The sequence below is a fragment of the Podarcis bocagei genome, assembly GCF_964188305.1.
Source record: "Podarcis bocagei genome assembly, chromosome: 5".
NCBI classification, from domain to species: Eukaryota; Metazoa; Chordata; class Lepidosauria; order Squamata; family Lacertidae; genus Podarcis; species Podarcis bocagei.
The window spans coordinates 32718418-32732419 of NC_138129.1; the positions used below are offsets into that span (position 1 = coordinate 32718418).

At 38.4% G+C, this 14002-nt stretch overlaps 1 protein-coding gene across 2 annotated transcripts in view; it reads right to left on the reverse strand.

Moving 5' to 3' along the window:
• PHF20 (PHD finger protein 20) overlaps positions 1-14002 on the reverse strand; it is a 36898-nt gene that overhangs the window by 18050 nt on the left and 4846 nt on the right. For both annotated transcript variants that reach the window (XM_081196083.1, XM_081196082.1), the window contains exons 2-7: positions 12382-12492; positions 5719-5890; positions 3971-4055; positions 3053-3132; positions 1230-1614; positions 532-639 (exon numbers count right to left, since the gene is read on the reverse strand). In XM_081196083.1, coding sequence (XP_081052209.1) covers positions 532-639; positions 1230-1614; positions 3053-3132; positions 3971-4055; positions 5719-5890; positions 12382-12464 — 913 coding nt within the window. In that variant the 5' untranslated portion in view covers positions 12465-12492. The remainder of the gene's footprint in view (positions 1-531; positions 640-1229; positions 1615-3052; positions 3133-3970; positions 4056-5718; positions 5891-12381; positions 12493-14002) is intronic.

Consider the following 14002-nt stretch of genomic DNA (forward strand, 5'->3'; position numbering starts at 1 on the left):
ATCTCTTGAAAGGGGCTCGGCAGGTTTGTGGGGGGAAAGTGACCCAAAATCATTGTGATAGCTGGTGGGTCAAACTTGACCCATGAGGGATGGCCAAGATAACAATGTGGGCCATTGGCCAGTTCCTGTTCCCCTTGTTCTAGGGAATTGACACAGAAAAGGCATTACTTCACCTTTCGTGGCAAGAGAGGATAGATCTGCACATCTGAAGTATTTTTGTCCTTTGGTTTCCCGATAAAACCAGAAAAGGAATCTACCACTGCTAGTAGAAATACACGAAGAAGCCTCCATGTGCCTAAATTCAAAATGTAATGGGAGATAGTCAACTAAGCTTTACTTAAGAGTAGACCCACTGAAATTAGTGAACATGGCTAAGTTAGGTCCATTAATTTCAGTGTGTATATTCTGGGTAAAACTTAGTTGAATGCCACCCAGTTTTGCTAAAATTTGCACACTCTCTCTCTTTAAGAATATTTCCTATTCCAGTTAAATGCAAAAAAGCTTATTTAAGTAAATGAAAAAAATACTCACACATGTTCTTCTGGAGTCGGGGACGTTTTGAAGGGATCTCTCCTCCTTTAGGTATTTTCCGCCTTCTCAGTTCTAAAGTTATTGGCTGCAATGTTTGAGAGCCTTGCTCTAAATATGTAAATAGAGCAAGGAAAAGGTTTCTAAACATACCAAGAGAAGAGGTAACCAGATTTTTTCTTTCTTTTTTAAAGAGAAATGACATTTTCCTACTGTTTTATAAAACTTTTATGGAGCTTAGGATTTGAATTCTCTAGTTTCACCTTCCTTTTTTGGGGGGAGGGAAGTATTCCATAACATGTAGTGGTACCAACTGAGATAATAGCCATATATCATTAACACCACAAGTTCCTTAGGAACTGGATGACAGATCTTGCACCCCAATCACTGTTGTAACTCTTGGCTTTAACAAGTGTAGAAAACTTACACTAATTTGCGAGTGTTGATGGTCAGTTCAAATTAAAGTAGCATAATAACTAGTTAAATCTGTTGTATCACCTAAATTGGGATATCTACACAAGGAGAAGGAAGAGATGGGGGATCTTGTGACCCTCCAGATGATGCTAAACTACAGCTCCTGTCACCCCCGGCAACTGGCCATGCTTGTGCGCTGCTGAGAATTGATGTTCAACATCTGGAGGGCCACAGATTCTCCACCCATCGTATATGAATGAGATACAGCCTTGACTGTTACCACTGACCTGCAGGAGGCACCACAGGTGGTCGACCACGTCGTCTTTTAGTTTCTTTGAGGTTTTCTGGTGGGCTATTCACATTATCATTTTCAGGTTTCTTTTCAATCTGGGTATCTATTGAGAATTCTCTGTCATTTTCAGATATGTTCTCTTTGTCTTCTTTGCCATCCTTTGGAAGGGCCTTTTCAGACACCTTGCTCTTTTCTGAAGGAACTATTAGTTTCCCTTCTTTATCAGGTTTAGACCTTCGTTCAGTCTTTAACGTCTTTTCATCCTTGTCTTTCTTACTATTCTCAGTTGCTTTCCTCGGTTCTTTAAACTTTTCCCATCTTTCAGGAGATGAAGGGATTTCATTACCTCTCTCCTTGGGTCTTGAATTACTCACAATAGACTAAAAGCAAGTTTAAAAATTGTGATTGCTTTCCATTGTAAATGAAACTTACTTACAGAACTAGGAAGGGGGAGGCACTGAAATAAGCCAATTAATAAGACACACAATATACTATTAAAAGAATCCTGTGACTGTACAGCTTTAATACTATTGTCTGGTTCCTTTTTCCTAATATGATTGCATGCACATATAAAAAGAGTTAAAAGCTATAGAGCAGTACATAAGGAAACAAGTACCATATGACAACACTCAGTGCTCATGGGAGATTACATGGGGGACAACTGGTTAGAGTATCTGGAATTTCTACATTAAGATTTATAATCTGTGTTTTAATCAAATTAGCAGGGTGGCATACAATTAAATTTTAACACACAATAACACAAATACATAAAAATAAACTTAGATTTATAAAAGCAGAAATAAGTAATAGATAAGACAGAATAAAGCTGATAATCAAAAGCTTAAAAGCTTGGGGAAATGAAATAGTCTTTGCCTCATGCTGAAAAAATACCCAAGTAGGTACCAGTTGAGACTTCGTTGCAGAGTGTGTTCTAAAATGTCAGAGCAGAACTGAAAAGGTCCTTTGCCTGGTAAACATACACCAGATCTTGGTTCTGAATGGGAACCCAGAGAAGGACCTCTCAGAGCAACTTACAGTTTTTTAACCCCCCCGCCACAAGTTGGCTCTGTGAGGGTTGGGGAGACCCCTGGAACACTGCATGGAAGGAGGAGAGGGCAGATCACTCCTTCAGGCAAGGAGATCCACTTAGTGAGTGATCTACTTAGCGCTATGTTGAATATGTCCTATGATATGTAAGGAATGCCCACAAACAAGACCTAAGTATAACAGCATTCACCTCACTTGTGGATTTCCAGTAACTGGTATTCAGAAGAATAGGGCCTCCAACAGTAGATATAGAACATATGGCTCACAGCCACTGATAGCCTCCATTAATTTTTCTAGTCCTCTCACAATAACTGCCTCGTTCCCTTACAAGGACATTGTATCGGGGGAAAATATGGCAGTTCTCATAGGTCATGAAGGCAGTCACCTTTTTATCCTTACAATTCCCCAGGCAGGAACCGCATGTCTTAAGATACAGTTGCTTCCTGGGAACATTTAAAAAGACTATGCGGAAGGACACTGTAGGGAAAAGCTGCCCTTGGACAATCTTGTAAATACAGTGCAAACATATGCACAGATTCATGAAACAATCATGCTGTTTAATCTGAGATCCATGTTCTGATCTGTGCATGGGTCCTCAGTGGGCAAAATGTGTAGATTTTATCCAAGATGTTGTGTGAACCAGAATCCACTTCATCCCTACATCTTAGACTGTATGTCCTCTATTAAAACACATGAACTAACAACCCTGTAATTTATGTTCTGCCCCCAAATCAGTTTAACCAAATCGAAATATAAAAGTAAGTTTCATACCTGATCTTTGGAAAAAGCTTTGACGTGTATATTCTTGACTGTCTGAATTACACCATCATAAAATTTTACAGTGTAAGTACCTGAAATTTAAAAGAAACCCCACTTAGAAACTGAAGCAGCAACTCTACAGTGTGCTAATTACTCAAAGCATAAAGGCAAAAGTGATTCACACGTAAGAGTCGTCTTCCCCAACCTGGCGTCCTTCAGATGTTTTGAATTACAACTCAACCAACCTCAGACATCATGGGCAATAGGCAAGAGTGGGGTAAAAGCAATCTTCAGAAGTCCCAGATCACAAGTTTCCATCACTGTGAAAAACTGGGTTTGATTGCAATAAATTCTATTTTTATCAAGGAAAATGTTGAGATTTAAAATCTGCTTAATAGCTTTTATTTCCATCAAGTGGAAATAAATACGAAAAGCTATTGCATTGCAGTGAAACTTAGCGTTTTCTATAGACAGAAAGGCTCCTTCATTCTATGGACACCTTTGATGCAGTGGTGAGATCTTGTTGGTAAAAGGTGGTAGGGGCAATTTTAACCAAAAACCTCTTTTTCTTGAGAGTTCACCAAATCTCCAGAGCAGGTTTTGAGAGCATAAGGAGCTGCAGGGGGGAATCTGAGAAGTTGCCTCCACACCCTTCCTCCACCAGAAGAAATGTCTGGATCCAAGCAATGGAACTTACACATGCCCATACTACTAGAAATTAATCCACAAAATTGTCTCACATTACTTTTTCACTCTCACATAATTAGTGTTCATACCAATTCAAATATTCATAACATTCATAAGCAGTGGTCATAAAAATTGGGAATAGCATGGAACATATACAGCTACTCATTTTCAAGACGACTTCTGAAAGCAGTCATAAAGGATGTTTCTCTACAGTGTACTCTGAAATTAACAATTATGCCTTACCATCCTTGTTAACAGAAGTAACTTTGGCTGGATAAAAACGACAATCAGACCAGCAAGCCAACACTTGATCATTTATATGAAATCCCTAAAAAATGGAAACATAGAAACCAGTGTTCAGGATACACTGCTGCATCATAGCAATAATAAAATAATCTATGCAGTAAACAAAACATTCCTGCAGCAGACTTTCCTACCAATTATTTTACAAACGATTTTAATAATTGTACTCAGCCTATGGGGCACAATAGCTCTGATATTCTAAACATATTGTCAAGGCAGGGTGATCATCATAAGCAGCAAGATTATTGAATACTTGGATTCAGAAGAGTGTGTTATTTGTATAAAAAATGGAAAATTGCCAAGAAAAATGACAATAATAAGGATAAAATCCTATACCCACATACCTGGGAGTAAACTTCACTGAAGTCAAAGTGAATTACTTCTGAGTAAACAACAGAGTAGAACCTCTGCAGGCCTAATTAAAGCCAACAGGCCACTTTGGCTAAACCACACCCACATGCCAATCACCTTCATCATACACAATGCCATATATGGGAAGGTAAAAAGGTGACCAGACAGGGCCAGAGGGGTCTTCTGAAATGTTGCCAATCACCTGATTGGCAGGAGTTCAAAGGTGCTTTGAAGCATGGCTTATCAGCTGATTGTTGGAACTCCAAGTGCTTCATCGCCTGATGTTACTGTGGCATCCACCTATCAAATTGGACCACACGGAGTTGGGGTAAGAAGGATCTGGCCCACCAGACTGCACTGTAAAGCAAACTTCACAGCAGGTGTGGAGAACTAAGCAGGCAAATGGGCTGCATCTCTAACTCCTTCATCCCCTGTGGGTCAACAGTAACAGGTGGGTGGGACAGTAGAGAAGATATGTCCATTTGCACATGCGAATAGATTTCAAAAGGGATCACAACAAGAAGCTTCTGAGATGCACTCTGAAAGTTCTCAGTGGAGGTCTCACTGTTGAGGTGACACCTGAAAGCCCTGCTTATAAACAAACAGGCAATGACTTATACCTACTTATACCCACAGGCTTTTCTGCCCCACACCTGATGTCACATTTGAAGTCAGGTGTGGGCACGGTTTGGAGGGGACGAAGCCTTGAGGGCTACATTTGCATCTGTGTTGGGCCCAAATAGGTCCATGGACTGCCCACCCATGCCTTACAGTGACAAACAACATGTTTATAAACAGTAATGTTGCCCAAGGTTACCATATTTCATTTATCATTTTTTCTATCCCACCCCAGCTAAGAAGAAATAGTATGCAATTTTTTTTTATTATACCAATAATATTTACAGTGGTGCCCCGCAAGACGAATGCCTCGCAAGACAGAAAACCCGCTAGACGAAAGGGTTTTCCGTTTTTGAGCTGCTTCGCAAGACGATTTTCCCTATGGGCTTGCTTTGCAAGACGAAAACGTCTTGCAAGTGTTCCGATTTTTTTCCGCCCCCCCTTTTCTAAGCCGCTAAGCCGCTAATAGCCTTTTAGCCGCTAATCCGCTAAGCCTTTAATAGCCGCTAAGCCTTTAACAGCCGCTAAACTGCTAATAGCGCTAATCCGCTAATAGGGTTGCTTTGCAAGACGAAAAAACCGCTAGACGAAGAGGCTCGCGGAATGGATTAATTTCGTCTTGCGAGGCACCACTGTATAAAAAACACTTAAATCTGCATTCACAAGTTTGTAAAGAATTGGGTTGACGTCAAGCTTTAACTTAGGTTGCTTTTACTTACAGAAGATCCTTCGTCATCATGTAATCCTTCTTTTCTTAACTGTATTTTTTCTAAAGGACGCAAATAGGGACTGTCCCAACAAAACCATTCATCATAGCGGTGATTCCAGCGTTTGAAATGGATTAGCACTTTTCCTTCCTCATAATCAATTTCTTCAATGTGAGCTGGATACCTATGCAAAGAAAGTTAATTTAAAATATTCTTGCCAAAAAAGTTGAAATAATTATCTTGAAAAGGGAGTAACTATACTACAAAGCCATAGATTTTGGTAAATGTATGAATATGATATACAAATAGCTTCAATTTCACCTTTTTGTGATCAATTTAATCTTGCTGGTTTTTTATTATTAAGCGAAACTGCTTTCTTTTTCTAGGAAATATGACAAACACCTGAATTCAACATTAACAAAGAGCCGACAGTTTATGTGTTTATGGCTGTGTCTTGTGAATTCTTAAGTCATGGTTTCCATCGATGCTTTTGCTGTGCAGACCTTGCACTTTTCGTCATAACTAATGTTCTAGCCAAACAACCTTGCTGGTGCTATCAGCAGTATATGATAGAAAGTTAAAAATCTTATGCCATCGGAGAACAACAAAAAGACCCCTAGGAATAGCTGCTTGGTATCCTCAGAATGATGACAATAGGCAATGTTAATTTGTCAGCACCATGACCTGACACTGCTGTTATCGGTGGCTGACATCAAATTGTTCCCAAGTGCTGGCAGACAGACTGCATACCCACCAAATCTGCCTTGGCAAGTTACAGGACCTTGTGGAAATATGGGGAGGGGGCTGAAGGAGGACGAAGAAGAATGGGAAATCTACTTTTGTAATGTTTGATGTCACTCAGTAGTGTTAAGAATTAGTCTATTTTAAAAATTAAACACAAATCCATACAAGATGTACATCCCTACAATAGCTTAATCTACACTTTTGTTAAGGGTAACTTCAAAAGTAACAAACAACAGCTTATCCCATATGACAAAGTAACCGGGGAATTTTCAATTGTGCAATAATCATGTGGGTACAGAAGCTGAGAAGGACTCCTCAGACCTATATGCTTGTTCCTAGAGAATAATCAGTTCCTCCTGATTGATCCTCAACCATTATGGAGCAAGATGCTTTTTAGCAAATCATATTGATCAATCCATCTTCAAGCAGAGAACATTTTCATCATCTCCTACTGATATCAGATGAGATGAGCAAAACCACCTCAATCAATCTCTGACTTTTGTCTTCTGGGTTTCTGGGGGGTTTTCCTGTTGTTATTCTGCCTCTCACAGCTACAATAAACCTACCATTAAAATTATGGACTGGTCTTTTCTTCGTCAGAGGGTAAACAAGCAAATTTTGCAGGGGATCAAATACTTTTTCCCTTCATTGTATCTTTACTTTGATATACTGGCAGATTAGTTTCCTCTCAGAATTAGGAATTGAAAAAACAAGTTCTGAACATTACAAATCCTTGACTACACATCAATATCAGATACAGCAGCTTTCTCCAACCTGGTATCCTCCTTTGGATAACTGTTAACAATCTCAGCTAACCTGACCAATGGTTGGAGATGATGGAAGTTGTAGACCAACAATATCTGGAAGGCATCAGCCTGGGGCAACATACTACCAGAGCACAGCCAAAAAACAAAACAAAACCCTATTCATCGATGGTTAGCAATCCTATGGCATTTATGGTATTTCTTCTCCTTCTACCACTCCTTGCTCACTGTTAATTACCTGTCTTTGAAGTGCTATCTTAGGAGGCTCTCTAAACTGGACCCAATAGCAAGAATACTCTTACAACCATAGAATTCTATACAATATCACATCGGCTATAACCACCAATCATTTTCAACTTCTTAAGGACTACAGTTCTTGTATACTTAAATATAGTAATTTAAAACTAATTCTAATAATACAACTTCTCATCTAACACTTCTGAACTAATTTTATTTCATGCTCCAAACGTGTATTTTGCTATAGTAATACCTACATTCTTCTTCCAAAGGCTATAGGCTACATTAGACTCAAATGCCTAACACCAGGAATAATCAACATGACACGCCCCAATTGTCATTGGACTACAATTCCCATGAGCCCTAGTCAATCAGCACTTATGGAAGTTGGGAGTCCAACAGAAATTGAGGACACTACATTGGTAATTGGGGGGGGGGGGACACCAGTGCAGAATGATACACACAGGTCCCACTTCCCCAAGAAATCGTTCTTTAGTCAAGTGTTTACTAAGTTTACAATTCTCAGAAAAGTTAGTGTTGTTCTTTTCAAACCTAGAATCATAGTTTAGCATATAAACTCAAGTTCAATAAAGGGCAGACCAGGTTGCTTTATAACTTGGCAACGGCAACCCACCTTCTGCCTCCAATTATCATGAAGTCTAATACAATTCTTGCTGTGTTGCTACTGCATCAAGAAAGCTTAGCTCCTGAAAACAACTAGGGTTATGTCAAATATACTGATTATACACCCCCCATCTATACTTGCAAGGAGAATGACATAACACCAGCATCTGCCTAACAAGCTACAATTTTCTCTCGCAACTCAGTATTGCTGTTTTTTACTTGCACATTATGTGCAATGAAGTGTTTATTCAAAAGGTTTCTGTTTATAAGGCCTACTGTCAAGGAAACTATAATTAACTAGCTGTTCAGTATTATGTTTCCAGTTGTTCAGATATTTTAAATAACAAATGAAAAGGTAAGCAGCACATAGGCAGCAAGAACAGATAAAACCAACATACACTTTCGTACATTCATATAGACAGAAAAAGCTCATCTACAAGTAGGCTTGTATCGTAATGCAACAGTGACCCACTAGCTTATACAGGAGTCTCGTATGCACATCAGAGATCCCTAATGTATTAGGAGCCCTTGGTCTGAGCTGATTAGTTTATTATTTACAGCTGGTATAGAATTCAATGGCCAGCTTGCCTGGGGCAAGAGACTCTAGGTAGTTAACACTAATCCTGGCCAAATTGCACTGGCTACCAATTAGATTCCACGTCTTATTCAAATGCTGGTTTTGACCTATAAACCTTTATGCAGCTAAGGACCGCAATGCATCAAGGACAACCTCTCCTCATATGAACCAACCTCGACCCTGCAACCATCATCTGAAGCCCTTCTTTGTGTGTGCCCCTCCTCAGGAGGTCTGAAGGGTGCCAACATTAGAACAGTGCTTTTCAGTGGTGACTCCTTATGCTTAGAATGCTCTCCTTGGGGGTGGCTCACCATTGTAGAGATGCAGACACCAAATAAAATAAAATAAAATTTCACCAGGGCTTTGCTCTTAATTATCTGTGGTCCCCTTTAGTGGATGGGGAATTTTTAATCCTGCCTTTAAAAAGAGGATTGTTTTTCTTGGTTTTTCTTTCATGCCTGGTTTAATGTATATGTTTGTTTATACAATGTAAGTCACTTTGTGGTCCCTTGCTAAAAAAAGTGATCAATAAATTTAACAAATAAATTTAAGACATTTGTATACCACTTAATTATTCAAATTTCTAAGTGGCGTACATTATCTTCAGTGACCAAACTAGTGACACTAGTTCATTCATTGAAGCATTTCAAAAATAAACTCTATTTTTTTATAAACTTCCAATGCTACCAACCCTCATCTTCAGCAGAGTGCAAACTGTCCAGAATGCATCGTTTTAGATACGTCATTTGCTATAGCCTTGATCTAGCCAAAACAAGTTCTCATGAAAGCATGTTTCCATAATACATTAACCCAAGAGAGACAGAATGATTTGAAATGAAATGTGTAGCTGTCCTTTCTATACAAATGTCTAGTATCAGTGTTCTGCAGTGTCAAGGTTCAGCTCAGTCTCTTAAAAAAGATTGATTCTCGGTTTTCCTATACATGGTGGGTCCTCAAGAAACAACGCCGAAAAGCGAACTTTCCAGTATTCTCTATTCATATAACACAAAACAAAGTCCTACTTATCAATTCAGAACAGTACAAATAATAAATTATTATTGTTAGTTTTTAATGTGTGACATTTTAATGTATTTTTAATTTTTGTTTGAAGCCGCCCAGATAATAATTACAATATCACATTCTACTTTCAACCTCCATAAAGTCAGAATGAAAAAGTAATCCACTAGTTCACCCCCTTATAAAGCATTCCTCATGATCAAAGTTTTTATTTCAGCCACTTGACAGGGGTCCTTCATTTCAAGGTGCAGGGTATTGAAGAGTAAGGACACTATACCTCAGGGGAATGGGATATACACTAACCATATTGTTCTTTTTTATAATTTATTGATTAGAGTATGCTCCCTTCTAGAGTAAATATACCGTTCATGGCTGTTTACAACGTATAAAACATAATGCTTCCATAAAAATAACAAAAAAAATTCAGAATATATCCATATATGTGTCATAAAATAAAAGGTCACAATGAAATGGTCTTCAATAGCTTGCAAACAAAAAAACAACAAGGGAGACAGCCAACCACATTTCAAAAGGCAAAGCATCCCATGATACCAGTTATCTTCTCTTGTCCCACTCAGCTGTGCTTCCACTCTAGGAAAGACAGAGAAGAAACATTCCTTCCGATCTTAGAGAGCGACTAGGATGACATGGAAGAAGGCAATCCCCAAATGATCAACTTGTTGACTCAAATGTCTTTTTCAGAGCCTCTTCCAAGATCCCTTACACTTGGCACCTCAGAAACAGTAATACTATGATAACAATTAAAATGGTGTAAAGCAGAAGGTCTCACTGTGGCTTAGGAAACAGTCTCACGCCAGATCGGACTATTGGTCCATGTAGTCTAGTACTGTCTACTCTAAATAGTCATGGAGATTCCAGATCCTGAATCAGAGATTATTTTTCAAGAAAGTGCAGATGGGTGTTCTTTGTGCAGGAAACTCAGGCTGAACCCTGTACCAACTTCACAACAGATTTAACACAAAGGCTGCAATCCTATACCCACTTACCTGGGAGTAAGCACCATTAGGCTCAATGAGACTTACTTCTGAGTAGACATGTATAGGATTGCACTGTATTACAGATCAGCAGACATTAGGTGAGGGGAGCAAAATCAATAAATACTATATGAACATTTGCAATCAGAACAAAGTTAATGTCAGGGAGTCAAACCGAACCCTTTTTTTAAAAAAAACTGAAAACCCAGCATAATCAGAACCTACATAATCATTGGTGATGTTAGCTGTCTGCAAACTTTTATTATGCCCGAATTCAACTGTGATCCACTTTATAATTTCTGCCGTATTTATTAAACAAAATTATTTTAAAATGTCATTTTTATTTATATTTCATTTTTATTAAAGAATACCATGCTAATATTATGTGTTGTATAAATATCTCATTTCCTAAATACCCAAAAGTATCTGATCTGAAATGTTTGATGTTATATTCAAGCGAGTGCAAAGCTGTACTATTTTTTAATGAAATGCTTATCAATATTGACATTACAATTCAGTAACATCTGTGTCCTCAAGTTTTAAGGTGGACAATGAAGGCACTGAAAATGGTTAACATGCTCAGTTTTAGCATACTCAGTGCTATATCTGCATGCACACTTTGAGGGGAACAATCCATTTTGACTAGTTATTTTTATCCAGTCATTATTTTTAAAAAACAATTTTATGAAACAATGCAGTTTTAGAAATAAGTCTTTTTTAATGTGGAAAAACATAGCAATGGAATTTTTTCCATAACCGAAAATATCCTGTACCACATCACTGTTTGAAACAAGAATGAGAATGCAATCAGAAAAAAGGGCAGGTTATTAGTTTGGAATAAGGGTTTGACTAAAAACTGAAAAGATAGCACTTACTGACTCCAAAAACAAAGAATTATAATAAACTACTAATGCATTCACAGAACTAATATTGAGAAGAATGCAATGCTAAAATCATGGTTTACTGCTATAAGAACAAGGTGTAAAAGTATTGAGGAAAGTCTTAGGCTTGAGCGCTTCCCCACTGTCAATGCAGTCAGGACTTTTGCCAGCATTTGTAATAAACCAGATTGTGGAAAGTAAATGTCCTTTTCCTGGTCAATGAAGAAAGTATGGGAGCATGAGCCTCTGCTCTGACTCACTCCAGCTAGTGCATATAGTACTGCTAAACAACAGTTTAGCACTGTGTACAAATGCAGCCAATATGGTTTGCAGGCAGAGATTAAACTATTTTTCTGGTTTAGATATCACAGAAACTGTGAATTAACCAGGCAGTTTTCCCCCAAGCTGAGTGTGTAAACGAAGGGAAGATAGGAATACTAAAGTTCAGTGCACAATACCATTACACCCAAACTAGGCCTATGAAGTTTTTGAAACTTTCTACTTTTACAATGTGACATAAAGATCGTTAGATAAATAGCTGCATCTGTACAATATATTTAAACATTTTGTATTATTGACATTAGGATAATTATCATGTTGATACTAATCACCTTATCATATATGTGAACCACCATTTACGTTTTCCTCACATAAAGTAGAACAAGACTAGGTGGTTCGGATACTCTGAACCAGTTACTGAAATGCTACTGGTCTGATGCAGTTGAATCAGAACAAGACCTGAACTGGAACTTTTGTTGGTTTGACTCCCTGTTTGTAGCACAATGTGACAGCATCACAAAAATGTATCCAAGTTTGATTCATGAAATAAGAAATACCAGTTTTTTAATCTGTCTCGGGCTTCCAACTGGGCTCCCACTTCAAAGCTGATACCTCTTCTGTTTGGTGGATGTTTTCTCATTTTGTTATAAGCCGCTGCTTTTATTCCCCTGAAAAATGCAATTAAATATCAATCACCAGAATCTGTGTCAATTGCTAATCTGTCTAATCAGATAAAATAATTCATATTCCAATGTTTCAGTTATGTAAGTTTTCTTTGCATTCTTTATACTGTATGTTGAAAAGAGTGCCCTTAAATATATAGTCTCTTCATTACAAAGACTGGCTTTGTATACCCCAGATCTTACTAAAACTCATCTCTGGATGTCAAAGTGGAGCACCTGCGTATACTGTGGAAACAGTATCATTGTTGAGGGGCACCCTCCGGTGTTTAGGTACCAACATATCTGTAATGCTTCTCAAATTAAATTCTTTGTGGTCAATATTTTATTGATAATTCAGCACAATTTTGTACATCACTGTTTGTTGTTTCCAGTGCTACCTGTCTACACTTTGATCCATGTGCTATGGCCACCACCTTTAGAGTTTACTGTGTTGTTGCCACGTAACATGTTGTTGGCTTACCACCTGGATTGTCATCTCTAAATGTTTCTCTAATAGTACAGTGGTGCCTCGCAAGACGAAAAGAATCCGTTCTGTGATTCTCTTCGTCTAGCGGTTTGGTCTTTTCATCTTGCGAAGCAAGCCCATTGAAGGATTAGCTGATTAGCGCTATTAGCGGCTTTTAGCGGCTTATCTGCTGATCGGATCAGCTGATAAGCGGCTTAGAAACGGGGGGGGGGGACGGGAACCAGCAGGAACTCGCAAGATGTCTTGCGAAGCAAGCCCATAGGAAATTTGTTTTGCGAAGCACCTCCAAAACGGAAAACGCTTTCGTCTAGCAAGTTTTCCGTCTTGCGAGGCATTCGTCTTGCGGGGCACCACTGTACTTATTTTTTTTAAAAAAAACAACAACAATCCTTGGCATATGGACCAGGTATCATGCAGAACAAATTTTGAGTAACCACAAAGCTCATGCACTGTCTGAAGAGGTACTTAATTTCAGTCCTGCAAGTTTACAGATATGATGCACTGAACAGTGCTAGCTTTTACACAGTACAGGAATCTTAGATTTAGTGTATGTAGTGTCTTACAGAGAACTGAACAGATGCTACTGGATTATCTGGGTTATCTGATATATACTGCTAAATATATTATCTTTCCTGCAAATGCCTTTGTTCTTGCACTTTTTGCTTCAAGTTCATGCTAACAGCACTACAGGCTTTTACTGCTGCAATTTTGTTAATGCTGTTTTGTGATTTATCAACTCCTTCATTAACACCATAAGTCTCAAACTAATGAACAGTGGCATATACAGTGATCTGGAACATGCACACCACTGATCTAGAACATGAAAATCATTTGCAAAATGAAACAGCCTCGACATGGTGGCTCTTAGTGACTTGTGTTTTAGACATTACAATAGAACTGCAACGCCTTTTTCTAAAAGCTTTCATCCCCCCCCCCCCCGGGTAACTGGAACATTTGTTGACTCCTAGAGTTGTTTTTATTTTCAGTTCTAAGTTTGATGTACAGCTTAAAATCATAATTTTAAAATGC